Consider the following 12205-nt stretch of genomic DNA (forward strand, 5'->3'; position numbering starts at 1 on the left):
ACCAACACAAACGTTCGGTGGATCCAAATTGTCAATTCCATTCATTTAAAGACTACTTGAAAGAGAAGTTGCATTGTCATCACAGTACAAACAAGCTTATTAATTACAAGAAAGTATATCAGATTTATTATACAATGTTTTGGTTCTATAGGTTAATCAGAATCAGAAAGCCTTTAATTGTCCCAATATGATGATTTTTTTAAAGCTCTTTACTATATTTTTGTTCTGTGATATAACTTCCCAAACACAATCAGATTTGCACCGGTGGAGAGATGCCATTATATGCCAGCATAAAGGTATTTGGAGAATTGAATACAATGCTTTAATTGTTTTTAATTATAAATTCAGGAATTGATGAAGGCTTGCTGTAGATCAAAATATGGTGTGAATGTATTGGAATCATCGTTGTTTGCTGTTTACATTCAACTCAAACCCTTTGAATCTGATTTCTCACCTTTCTCAAATGCATCAATACTTCATCAGAATTCAGCACATTTGTGGGTTTGGTGATAACTTAATTTTTCTTTTCAATTTTCCCCTTACAGCCTTAGTGGCCGATTTGGTACTAGTCTGCGGACTACCCGTTGACTGCAATGGACTGGTTGGGCACTCTTGTATCCTAAAACGTACTGTGAGTGTGACTGCTTTCTTGTCGTTGTGTACCCTGATGAACAACCAGTTCAAAATGTACCCTGCATTCTGCCCTGAATCAGCTGGTTTAAGCAAACCTGTGTTTTTCGTAAAGATAAGCGGTTCGGATGAGGAATGGATGGATGGATTCATATTGAAGACCCAATAGAGAAGTTTTACTCTCTTTTCATTGGTCATCTGTGGTGACACACAGCTGTTGTGATTTTGCCGATGATGTTCCACAGGTTGTAGCATTCACAAGCTTGAAGTAACTGACAATATTAACGTTCCATTTTGCAAATAAAATTTTCTCCATCAAATTGCTAAAACTAATCTTCCGTTCATCAAATATTTCTTTGGGGGGGGGAGTTCTCTGGTTTGTCACTCACCATGGGTGATGATTCATATAATGGCTGCTACCACTATGATGTTAATTTGGTATTCCAATCTGTTAAAATATTGATATGGTTTCTTTTCTTTCCACACAACAGTCTTTTTTTCTGTGGAGAAAATCTCTTACCAATCCGACAGTTTTAGCTGTCACTTCAGCCTCTGCCTAAAAACACATCACAAGGAAGCAGTGACAGCTTCAACAAAGGCTGAAGTGGCAGCCAAAAATGTCAGCGTGTTTTCACAAAACAAAAAAGACCATTGTCTGAACACCCTTTTAAACTTCCACTATAGCTGCTCTTACAAGAATTAGTTCTAATAATAATAGCAATCATAACATTTGGATATAAAATAATATTTATTGATAAAAAAAAACAGACAACTTGGCTCACAATTTGGCCACACTTACATGATTTGGCCCTCAGTGAGAGATAATTAGGAACCCCTGTTGTTGTTGCTGAAAACATCCCACAAAACCAACGTGCATTTTGATTTGAAAATATAATTTCCTACAACTGGAGTTATTAGTCCTAAAATGAGTTGTAATGCATGGATTAACGGTGCCTCATGTAGGCAGCAGTCCCAGCGCCCCCCTCCACGCGACTACCATCTGTGACAACACAGAAAATCCTGAGGTCCAATTTTGATTCACTCAGGCTGCTCATCATTACATCATCATCCCACACTCACTCTGCATGATTGTAGGTGATTCACAGGCTCACACCATCGCCAGAGCCAGCTGGGTATGTCGCTCAAAATTTACATAACACTCGCGTCAGGGCAGAAAGCTCACATGTTGATTTCTGTCGTATTTTGGTAACTGTTGTATTTTCTTGACAATGTTAATGTTAAACAAACCGTTATTGGGGTGTTTTTATGATTTAGTAAAAAGGTGACATGTTTTACACACACACACACACACACACGCACACACACACACACACACACACACGCGCACGCGCACGCGGACGCACACACACACACACACACACACACACACACACACACACACACACACAGCCTTAAATTGAACACTTTGTTGTCTATTTTTCTTGATTTCATGCACTTATGAGTCATGACCTCCAACACTAGAATATTAAGATTCTGCTTCTGATAGCAATTATTCAAAACTGATTCAGTGACATCAATGAACTATGATATCTAAATTGTTAATCCGATTTGTTTAGAGTTAATAAATCTTTACTATGCTGTTGGAGATTTCTGTCTGATTACGGAATGCAATGAGCAGAAAAATGAGCATTACAATGTGGAACAATTTAGATGTGAATACAATTCGCTATAATGAGCTGCCATCAAAATGTGTGTTTTTAAATGGCAAAATGTGCAGATAATGACAAGTTGTTGTCATTCAGGGTACACTGTGGTGTTAGTATTAAATTGGCACACTTCATGATCATATATGACATATACAATCACCAAAGTTGAAGAGATTTGATGACGGATGAGCGGAGAACTTTTGTGACTCAACAGAGCTCTCGCCACTGGGAAAAATCCAGGGCTACAATGGGAGACTGTGTAAATAGCAAATGTTGCCTAGGTCTTGAATGAATTGCTTCATGCCCGCAAAGAAAAGAAAAATTCATTGGGGAAAACAAAATGCCACATGATATCCTCAACTCAAAGTGTGCAGACGCCAAATTAAATATTATAAAACTGCACGCATATAAATATTTCAAATTATTTTTTTAATGCATAAATAAATGCATTTCTCTCAACTTATACCACCAAGTCTTGATTTAAACGACAAATTGGTCATGTTATTTGCGTATATTCATTGGGCGGGAAAAAACAATAATTGGATATTTGTACCCATGGGACTGCATAAGATAATGAACTGTATAGCAAACAGCAATGCATTAAATGTTAATATAAAATTATGTGGCGACCCCTGAGGGGAAAAGTCCAAAGGAAAAGAAGAATTGCAATTATCAAACAATATAGGGTTTCGACCAATCTCGACAAGTTAACATATGGGATTAAACCACTCCTATTTACATATATGCAATCAATTTTCAATGTGGTCATTCAATAATTCCTAACAAATGACCATTTCACATCAGTGTGACGTGAGGGAGGATCAGGTGTGCTACATTAAATTATTCAATGTCAAATAGATGGACTTTTGTTTTCCCTTGGGGGAAAAAAAAAAATCACATTTTGTGTTCATTCATTATATATTCATCCAATCACGACATGCAGTACCAGGAAGAACAAATCAATTAAATGACAGATGGTACACAATTAACCTGTGGATCTACTTTTTACAAATTATTTTGGGAAGTTCAATGATTGAATCATTGTGTCTGCATGTTTTGGACACTCAGGTAAAGAAGGGGGTGAAGCTGTCAACTGGTCAACACCTATTGGTGAGTAAGCTCATTGATGCCGGTCCAACCTGGTAGACTCAAACGTATTGTGAGGGTTTGTTGGGAGCGTCTGGCGGAATCCTCTGTCAAAATTAGTATCAACTCCCACCTCCGGCAAAGCTTTTCCGATGTCCAGGGCGATGCGGGACTCAGTGAGTAAAAATGGACCATGTTCCGTGCCTTGATTGTTGAGGCGCCCAATCTGAGTTTTGGCTGTAAGGTGGTATGTGCCTGTCGTGGCGGCAGCCCCCGGACATGAGGGATATTGTCAAGCTGAAGAAGGACATCCAATCGAGCCTTGATGGCCTGTGGGACCCCAGAAGCAGCTGACAGCTATCGACTAAGGCAAAAACTCACATGGGAGGAGTTCACTAAGGCCATGGAAGCAGACTTCAAGGGGTTTTAAGGAAATTCTGGTCCACCATCACACGTCTCAGGAGCAGAAAGCAGTAAACCACTAACGCTGTGTACAGTGGAGGAGGGGCGCTGATGAAATTCACTCGGACGTTGTGAACCGGTGAGGAGAGTACTTCGAAGCCCTCCTCTACTCCACTAACACGCCTTCCTTGGAGGAAGCAGAGTCTGGGGACTCTCCTATCTCAGTGGTTCAAGTCAGACATGTAATTAAAAAGCTCTTCGGCAGGGGTGGATGAGATCCACCCAGCGTTCCTTAAGGCTCTTGATGTTGTGGGGCTGTCCTGGTTGACACGCCTCTGCAAAATCATGGGACCTCGCCCAGCCAGTCTACAAGTACTTAGTGGACTTGGAGAAGGCAAATAAATGTAATATTATTATTATTTGACCGGGTCCCTTGAGGAGTTATATGGGGGATGCCTAGGGAGTATGTCATACCAGACTCCCTGACACGGGCTGTTCGGTCCACGTATGACCGATGTCAGAGTTTGGTTCACATAGCCGGCAATAAGTCGGAATCGTTTCCAGTAAGGGTTGGACTCCGCCAAGGCTGCCCTGTGTCGCCAATTCTGTTCATAACCTTTATGGACAGAATTGCTAGCCGCAGTCAAAGTGTTGAGGGAGTCTGTTTTGGTGGCTTCAGTAGAGCATCACTGTTTTTTTGCAGATGATGTGGTTCTGTTAGCTCCTTCAAGCAGGGCTCTGCAATTCTCACTGAAGCGTTTCACAGCCGAAGCTGAAGCGGTTGGGAAGTAAATCAGCATCTTCAAAACTGAAGCAATGGTTTTCAGTCGAAAAAGGGAAGTCCTCCCTCCAGGTCGTGGAGGAGATCTTGTCCACAGTGGAGGAGTTTAACTATCTTGGAGTGATGTTCACAAGTAAGGGTAGAAGGGAGCAAGATATCGATAGGCAGATCGGTGTAGTGCATGTTGTCATTCGAACTTTGTATAGAAGAATGAGCTGAGCCAAAGTGCGAAGCTCTCAATTTACCAGTCATCCTACGTCCTAAACCGAATCTATGGTCACGAGCTATAGGTCGTGATTGAAATGAATGAGATCCCAGATACAAGTGGCTGAAATTAGTTTCCGGTGCTCGGTTTCCTGGCTCTTCCTTAGGAATAAGGTAAGAACCCCGGTCATCCGGCAGGGGCTCAGAATCGAGCCGCTTCTCCTCCACATTGATAGGAGGCAGGGGACGACCCAGGACATGTTGGAGAGACTATGTCACCCAGCTGTTCTGGGAACGCCTTGGCATAAGCCAGGAAGAGCTGGAAGAAGTGGTTGGGGAGAGGGAAGTCTAGGCTGCCCTACTAAAACTGCTGTCCCTGAGACCCAACCCCTTATAAGCGGCGTAAAATTGATGCAAATGGATGTTGAGTGGGTGGATGAATGGACGGATGGATGGAGGGATGATTGCTTATTTTTAGAGATTTGCACCTCATATAAGAAGGGGCACCTGTCTCTTATTGGGTAGGCATGGCCCCGTGGCCCACCCGTGATTATGGATCTGCATTCACTCCATAAGAGATGCCATAAGAAGTCGCATTTTATGAATTAATGAAGTAATGGTCAATCAGAATGGCTCATAAGAAAGGGAAACTGCTAAAAGGAATGGCAGGAATCAATTGTCAATGATGCGCCGAAAGATTTGTGCTGTGGGCTTGTGTTGTGTAAACAGTCTTTGTGAATTACGCAAGGCAAGGTAGGCAGCTTTATTGTTGTTTAACACTGACAAATGAGTAAGGGGAGGGTTCGCTGTTGCGGTATTTGTGAGGCAATCCAACATAAATGATAATAAAAATCAAAAGAAATATGTTAGACATTCATCTTTGATATTAAATGGTGGTGTGGTCAAAAAAATCATTGGATTAGTATGCCAAAATCAAAGCAAAAAAAAGACTTATGTATTTAAAAAATACATAAATTTTAATCAGTAGCCTTAGTCCTGCTCCCCTTTTCCCCCTTGGTTAAAATAAATTAAAAAAAACGGTCACCTTATTGGAAGTGTTGTATCTTTCTTAATAGTGTACTTTCACTTTACTGTATTCCATATTTGTTGTGGGGCTGGATTTTTGAATGTTTCAGGCACCAAGCAGGCTCACAAAACCAATTACGTTTGTCAGGTTTTGGGGCTTAGGTATTTCAACCCATTGGGAAAGCTTATGATTTGATTATTCTCACTTGTTCATTGTGGTATTTTTACATTGTTTTACTGTAGTCTCTGGAATGACCTTCTTTATTTCATTTCGGCTTTTCCTTTCAGGGGTCGCCACAGCGAATCAGTGTCCTCCATCTAACTTGGTCTTGTGCATCCTGTTCTCTTACAGCAGCTACCTTCATGTCTTCTTTGACAACATCCATAAACCTCATCTTTGGTCCTCCTCTCGGTCTCCTGCCTTGGCAGTTCAAGCCTCAGCATCCCTCTTCCAATATAGTCACTCTCTCTCCTCTGGACATGTCCAAACCATCTCAGTCTAGCTTCTCTGACTTTATCACCAAAGCCTCTAATATGAGTTGTCCCTCTAATATACTAATTCCTGATCCTATCCAACCTGGTCACTCTCAAAGAAAACCTCAGCATCTTCATCTCTGCTATTTATACACCTTTCCTTTCATCTTCTTTGGATTTACGTGCCACTGAATATTCGGCAAGCCTGCTGGCTGCCCATCTTTACAACCTGTCTCAAACCTCACTTGTACTTTTTGGCATTCCACTCATGATTCCGACTTGATCTTTGTTTCGCTCCGCGGTGCTTTCTACTAACTTTGTGACAGCTTTATTTCCTGTATATGATACCTATCCATGTTAGGTGCTTTGTTGCAGCATCAGCTGTTGCTAAAGCGCTATATAAATCAATATGTATTGTATTGTTGTGTACACGCTGAACAAAACAACAACAAAACTAATACTTGTAAACATATTACCAAGTACGTACACTCTTCGTAGGATGGAACCCTATATTTTTTAAGGTAGAAGGTAATGAATGACATCGGGTGAGGTTATTGGGAAATTCACTGTGCTGTAAAATTTGCTTTTGATTTAACCTTTATACAAAATGCTTTGCTTTCCACAAACAATGAGAACATTTTTAAAGTAATAAAGTACATAATCAAAATGTGGCGCTCACCCGAAAGAGTGCCAGACAAATATACAATGGGGAAAATTTCAAGGTAAGAATGAACATATTCTTTCGCAAGATATAAGAGTATATTCTGACAAACTATGTTATGTGTTTTGTTTTTGTGTGTGGTGGTCTTGTGGCAAAATATGTCATATTAAGTTCATAAATGGAACATCATGGCATAGTAATCAGAGTGGCAATGGAAAGACACCACGATGTAGGTGGTGTGCTTTGCTATTTGTGTTCAAGGTGAACCAAGGCCATACAAAAAAAATTGACATGGGTTTACTAGTGCCCCTGTAATCTACAACAAATGTTATGATATGGTCGCGTACCAAAAAAATGACATTGCGTTACATCAAATACATTCTGACATTTGTTAAATGACCACTGAGGGTACCCACAGTTTGTGAGTGCTCTCCTGATATGTTTTGAATACTTTTCTCTACCTTCAACGCTTGTTGGTATTAGTTTAGCCCTATGCTGGAGGGTTCTGACAACTCCAATTTATGCTGTAAAGGGTGGTTAGAATCGAAAAGTAAGTATTGGTCAGTGTGTGTAGCCTTCCTAAAGACTTCTGTTTTTAGCGCTCTGTCCTCTTTTATAATTACTTTACAAACCAAAAAGGCTAGTTGGTTCTATAATGTCCTCACGAGTAAATTTAATGTTGATGTCTACCGAGTTGAAGTGATCTGTGAAGGATTGAATTTCTCGTTTTTTAATTATGACAAAAGTATCGTCCACATATCTAAACCACTGTCTAGGTTTTGTCCCCGGGAAGGATGGGAGGGACTGTTTCTCCATCTCTTCCATGTACAGATTAACCACTATGGGTGAAACTGGTGAGCCCATAGCACAACCATGAATTTGTTTGTAAAATTTATCCCTAAATTGAAAATACGTAGTATTAAGGCAGATTTCCAATAATTGGCAGATGTGGTCCGATTTATGTTTGGTTCTTTAATGCAGAGAAACGTCCGCCAGCAGTCTCGTCCTCACCACTGAGACTGCTGCTGGGGTTGGGACAGATGTAAAGAGAGAAGTCACATCGTAAGATGCCAATGTTTCCTCAGGTTCCAATATGAGGTCTTTGATCCTCTCTACAAACCCTGTGGTGTTCTTTACGTGCTATTTTGTGTTACCAATCAACGGAGCTAAGTTTTTAAATATTTGGCTACATTGTATGTAGAGGAGTCAATGCTGCAAACAATGGGTCTGAAGGGGAACCCTTTTTTATGTAAAAACTTAGTTTAAAAATAAAATAGCTGTTACATGTTCGTCAATATTGGCCAAAACTGCAGAATGATATAGACAACACAGCTACACTAAAAAAATGCAACTTCACTCATGTTAGTTCTGAAATAATGAATGAAATAAATAGGTCTAACAAGTTAGATGCCACTTTTGATGTGAATGAAAGCTGCAGCGCCAGATGATTTTAAGATCAGACAAGATACACTGTGGAAAACAAATGGATCAGGAAGTGCAGCAGACATGCTGCTTGTTTGCAGCTGCACACGCATGGACAATGCTGGAATTAAAACGTACGGACAATACTGGAATTAATAGAGGAGTCCTCCTACCTCACACGCATGATGACCAGAGTGTTGCCTTGCATCTCTCAGCAGCTTCATTTTGGTGCACATACTGATCATTATGGACATAACCCAGAAGTCAACGTGTGCGCCGGAGACGGTCTCATTTTTGCTACGGACCACTCTCAAGTTACATCTTGCTCCAGAGGGCCGTGATGACAGTGAAAAAAGCTTTGCTTTTTAACTCACTGTCAGATGTGCAAAAATGTATCCACTCTGGTGCCAGGGTTTCTGTCATTGTCACTCAAACTCCAGGACCCACAGAATATTGTTTTCGGACTACATAAACATTCAGTGGAGCGTAAGAAACCTTAGACTCTCTTCTTTCATCAGAAGTTAAATCCTAAATCATATGGGTCGGGAGTTATATAAGCTTGAAATTTGGGTGGCTGTCCAAAATACAATGCAATGCAATACATACATTTGGTTTGTATAGCACTAACAAAAGCTGCAGGAGCAACCAAGCACTAACATGAAATAAAGGGAAATGCTGCCCCTTATGGAAGAGAAAAACATTGCCAGAGGCCATGGCCAGCGCTTTATCGGAACCCAAACAACAAACCCGAAAATATTATTACGCTTATAAATATTATTATAAGTCATAGTTTTAATTCCCAAATACATTTGTGAATGGCAGTGAATGAGTTAATGTCTCCTGTGTGGTATGTGTTCCATCACTAACTGAAGAGTATTCCTTGTCCAGGAAAATGCTCACAGCCCTTTCTTGAGCACAGCAGGGCCTTGACAAAAATTGCCTTAATACACTTTTGGTAATAATGGTGGAATAACAGCTCATTGTTTGCTGTTTCTCATTGACAGTAAAATATACTGTAGTTTAAATAAACAGAAAGACACAATGCTTACTACCTACCTGATTTTGTAGTTGGGAAGTGTGTGCTTCTTTTTGATGACCCGCTTGAGTTGGTTGACGATGATGGACGTGAGCTGAGGAAGGGGCCTGCCTTCAAACTGAGACTTGACCTCAAAGTCCACGAGTGGGTCCTCGAGGAAGGAGAAGGACCAGTGGGTGAATGGCACCCGGGTGAACTGCAGCCTCAGTTTGCCCACGACGCGCCTCATTTTAACAAATAAGTAGGCAGACTTCCAAAACACCAACTCCACGTCAATGGCAAGATGGAAGCCGCCGTTGTACTCAATGTCCACCTCAAAGTTGAGTTCCTCCGGCATGCCGTCTTCGTTTAAATGCACCGGCTTAATAAGTTTGGCCGTTTTGAAGACCGGAAGGGAATTACCTAAAGAAATGTCTCGCAGGCTAAGACCCTCCAGTAGCCGACCTGCAGTCTTGGTTTGCAACAGCTCCTCAAACTCCACCTTGATCTTTTTGGTGAGCCAGTGTCTGACAAGAGGAGTGTCTCGGAGCTCCCTGAACAGGAACAAAAAGATAGCATTGAGGAAATGACAGGTTTCTGGCTTGTCCGCATCCACCAAGTCGTGTGCAGGCGGCGACGCTTGTTGTTTCGGGCTGCCACCGGTCGCGGACGCTTCCTGCTGTCTCGTTGAGGCAGCCTCTTGCGGTTTGTAACCCGAAGAGGCTGTACCGTCCTGCTGCTGCAGCTGGCCTGGATCGACATGCTGAGAATTAAAGTAATCCTTTAGTGCGTTATCAGGTACTACTTTGGCGTACTGCTCGGTCCTTAGAATAGGCTCTGGGCTCCTCCGGTAGATCAACAAGAACTGTAACATCAACGTGACGACTGCTCCGGAGAATGCAGAAATCAGAATTAAGTAAATCATTTCGAGCAGCTGCCTCGTCGCCCACTTGCAGTCAAATTCTATTCATAATCAATTCTTTAGGCGTGTTAACAAAGCAAGTTCCACCTGGTCGCTTTCGAAGCTGCCATATCATCTGCTTCTTTCCGGAGCTTGGGGATCTCCTCCTGATTGGACAAACGCCACAACGTCACTTGGCGTAATGACGTTTATTCTGTTGCGTTCACTTTAGACTGATATGTCGGATTTACAGTTTGTCTTGGGGAAGCCCTTTCCATGTTTAACATCCATTATGAATCTATCCAGACGGGATTTACGACCCATCCCCGACGCGGTTTCACTTACTTTAAAGCAGTCAAGAAAAAAAGTAAACGTGATTTTCCCAGACCAACCGCAATGACACAATGACGTACATCGAGAGTTAATTTCAAGTTCACTAAGAACCCCCATCCCCTCAATACACACGCACACGCGTACGTCATTTTTGAATATTTTAAGGTAAGTATGCTTTAAAACCTAAATGGCCAACTTGGTCAACGTTTTTTTGTTGTTAAATCAGTAAATTCATCAAATGGTGAGTATAGTTTTTGCTTTTTTGAATGTTGCTGTGCCGATTACCATTTTGTGTTTAGGAGCCTTTTCCTGGGCGAGTTGCTTGTTCTGTAGCCACAAAGGGACATATGTCTTCTTGTGCCGGTCCCAAGCCCGGATAAATACAGAGGGTTGTGTCAGGAAGGGCATCCGACGTAAAAGCTTGGCCAAAACAAACATGCGGATCAAACCTCTAACATACATATACATGTAGAGCGCAAGACAAATTAATGAATAACTAGTTTTCAGATTTGAAGTAAAGAATAATGACTGCTATTGTGATCTACATTGGACAATTTCAAACTTTGGTTTGGACGTTAGCAAGCAACATAGGATTTCACAAGTTTGATCTGCTTTTGCTAGCTGAATAGAATGGTGTGATTTGGCCCCCAGGCCTTAACTTTGACACCACTGCACTAAAGAATACTTGGTCAGGATGAAGATGATCTTTGAGAGACATCCCATAATCCGGCATTGCTGACGTTGATTAGATGGAGGTAAATGTTTCAAATCGGCCTGATTATTGGTATGTGTGCGTTTTGTTTGGTATCTTTCACGGGAGAAAGTCAGGCTCAAGTGGGGCCCCCTCTTTTGTTGTTGTTGGATTGGGATTCATTTAAAAAAACAAACAAAAAGGAAGCTGTATTTGAGATATAAAAGCAGTGTAAAATATCCTGTGACTGTAAAGTGTCCTTGAGAGTTTTGAAAGGCCCTTATAAATGAAATGTATTATTATTATTATTATTATTATTATTATTATTATTATTATTATTATTATTATTATTATACTAAGACTAATAAAGGCAAATCCCATCCCATCCCATTATTATTATAAGAAGCTTGTACAGTGAAGATGAAAAAAAATATATTAAAAAGCTAGCAGCACAAACGTGTACATACATGCAAAGAATGTGTGGCTTCCTCGGTTCCCTGAAGCTGTTCACCTGTGAGTTTCATCACCTACCTCTGTCCTCAGTGAAGTACTGTAACTGTAACCTACCTGACACCAGAATTTGAATGAGAATGTGAGTTTACGTTGGCGTCAATAACATTCTATTCAGCACCACAAGGCACAAACCTGCTGTCTAATCTCATTATGTTTGTTCATTTGTTATTAGTCCATGGTTAAAAAAACACGTTATAGCCAAAAAAAAAACCAATAGCACTTTCTGATGTTCAGTGTTAAGTCATTTGTAGGGAAGGAGGCAAAGATCCATCTCGAATATGAAGTCTATTGCTTTTGCTTATATTATATTAAAACACATTTAAGTTTACACTGTCAACAAAAGAAGAAAGGTCTTGTTTCCATAACATTTTCACAATTGAGTATTGTCATCAGTCTCGT

General features: G+C 40.9%; 1 protein-coding gene and 1 long non-coding RNA gene across 3 annotated transcripts in view; one reads left to right on the forward strand and one right to left on the reverse strand.

Annotated features, from left to right (window-relative positions):
• The window catches only part of pdzd8 (PDZ domain containing 8), a 44848-nt gene extending 34125 nt beyond the window's left edge, over positions 1 to 10723 (reverse strand). The window contains exon 1 of the mRNA XM_089011582.1: positions 9410 to 10723. Coding sequence (XP_088867708.1) covers positions 9410 to 10293 — 884 coding nt within the window. The 5' untranslated portion in view covers positions 10294 to 10723. The remainder of the gene's footprint in view (positions 1 to 9409) is intronic.
• Positions 1730 to 6913, forward strand: LOC148889115 (uncharacterized). 2 transcript variants are annotated; one of them, XR_016116917.1, is made up of 3 exons: positions 1730 to 1763; positions 3366 to 3407; positions 6149 to 6913. It is a non-coding gene; the product is annotated as an uncharacterized LOC148889115 (long non-coding RNA). The 2 variants fall into 2 exon arrangements; XR_016116918.1 differs by having other exon boundaries at positions 1734 to 1763; positions 6085 to 6913.
• Positions 10724 to 12205: the final 1482 nt, after the last annotated feature.

The sequence above is a fragment of the Hippocampus bargibanti genome, linkage group LG13 (assembly GCF_051943395.1).
Source record: "Hippocampus bargibanti isolate YZ-2025 linkage group LG13, ASM5194339v1, whole genome shotgun sequence".
NCBI classification, from domain to species: Eukaryota; Metazoa; Chordata; class Actinopteri; order Syngnathiformes; family Syngnathidae; genus Hippocampus; species Hippocampus bargibanti.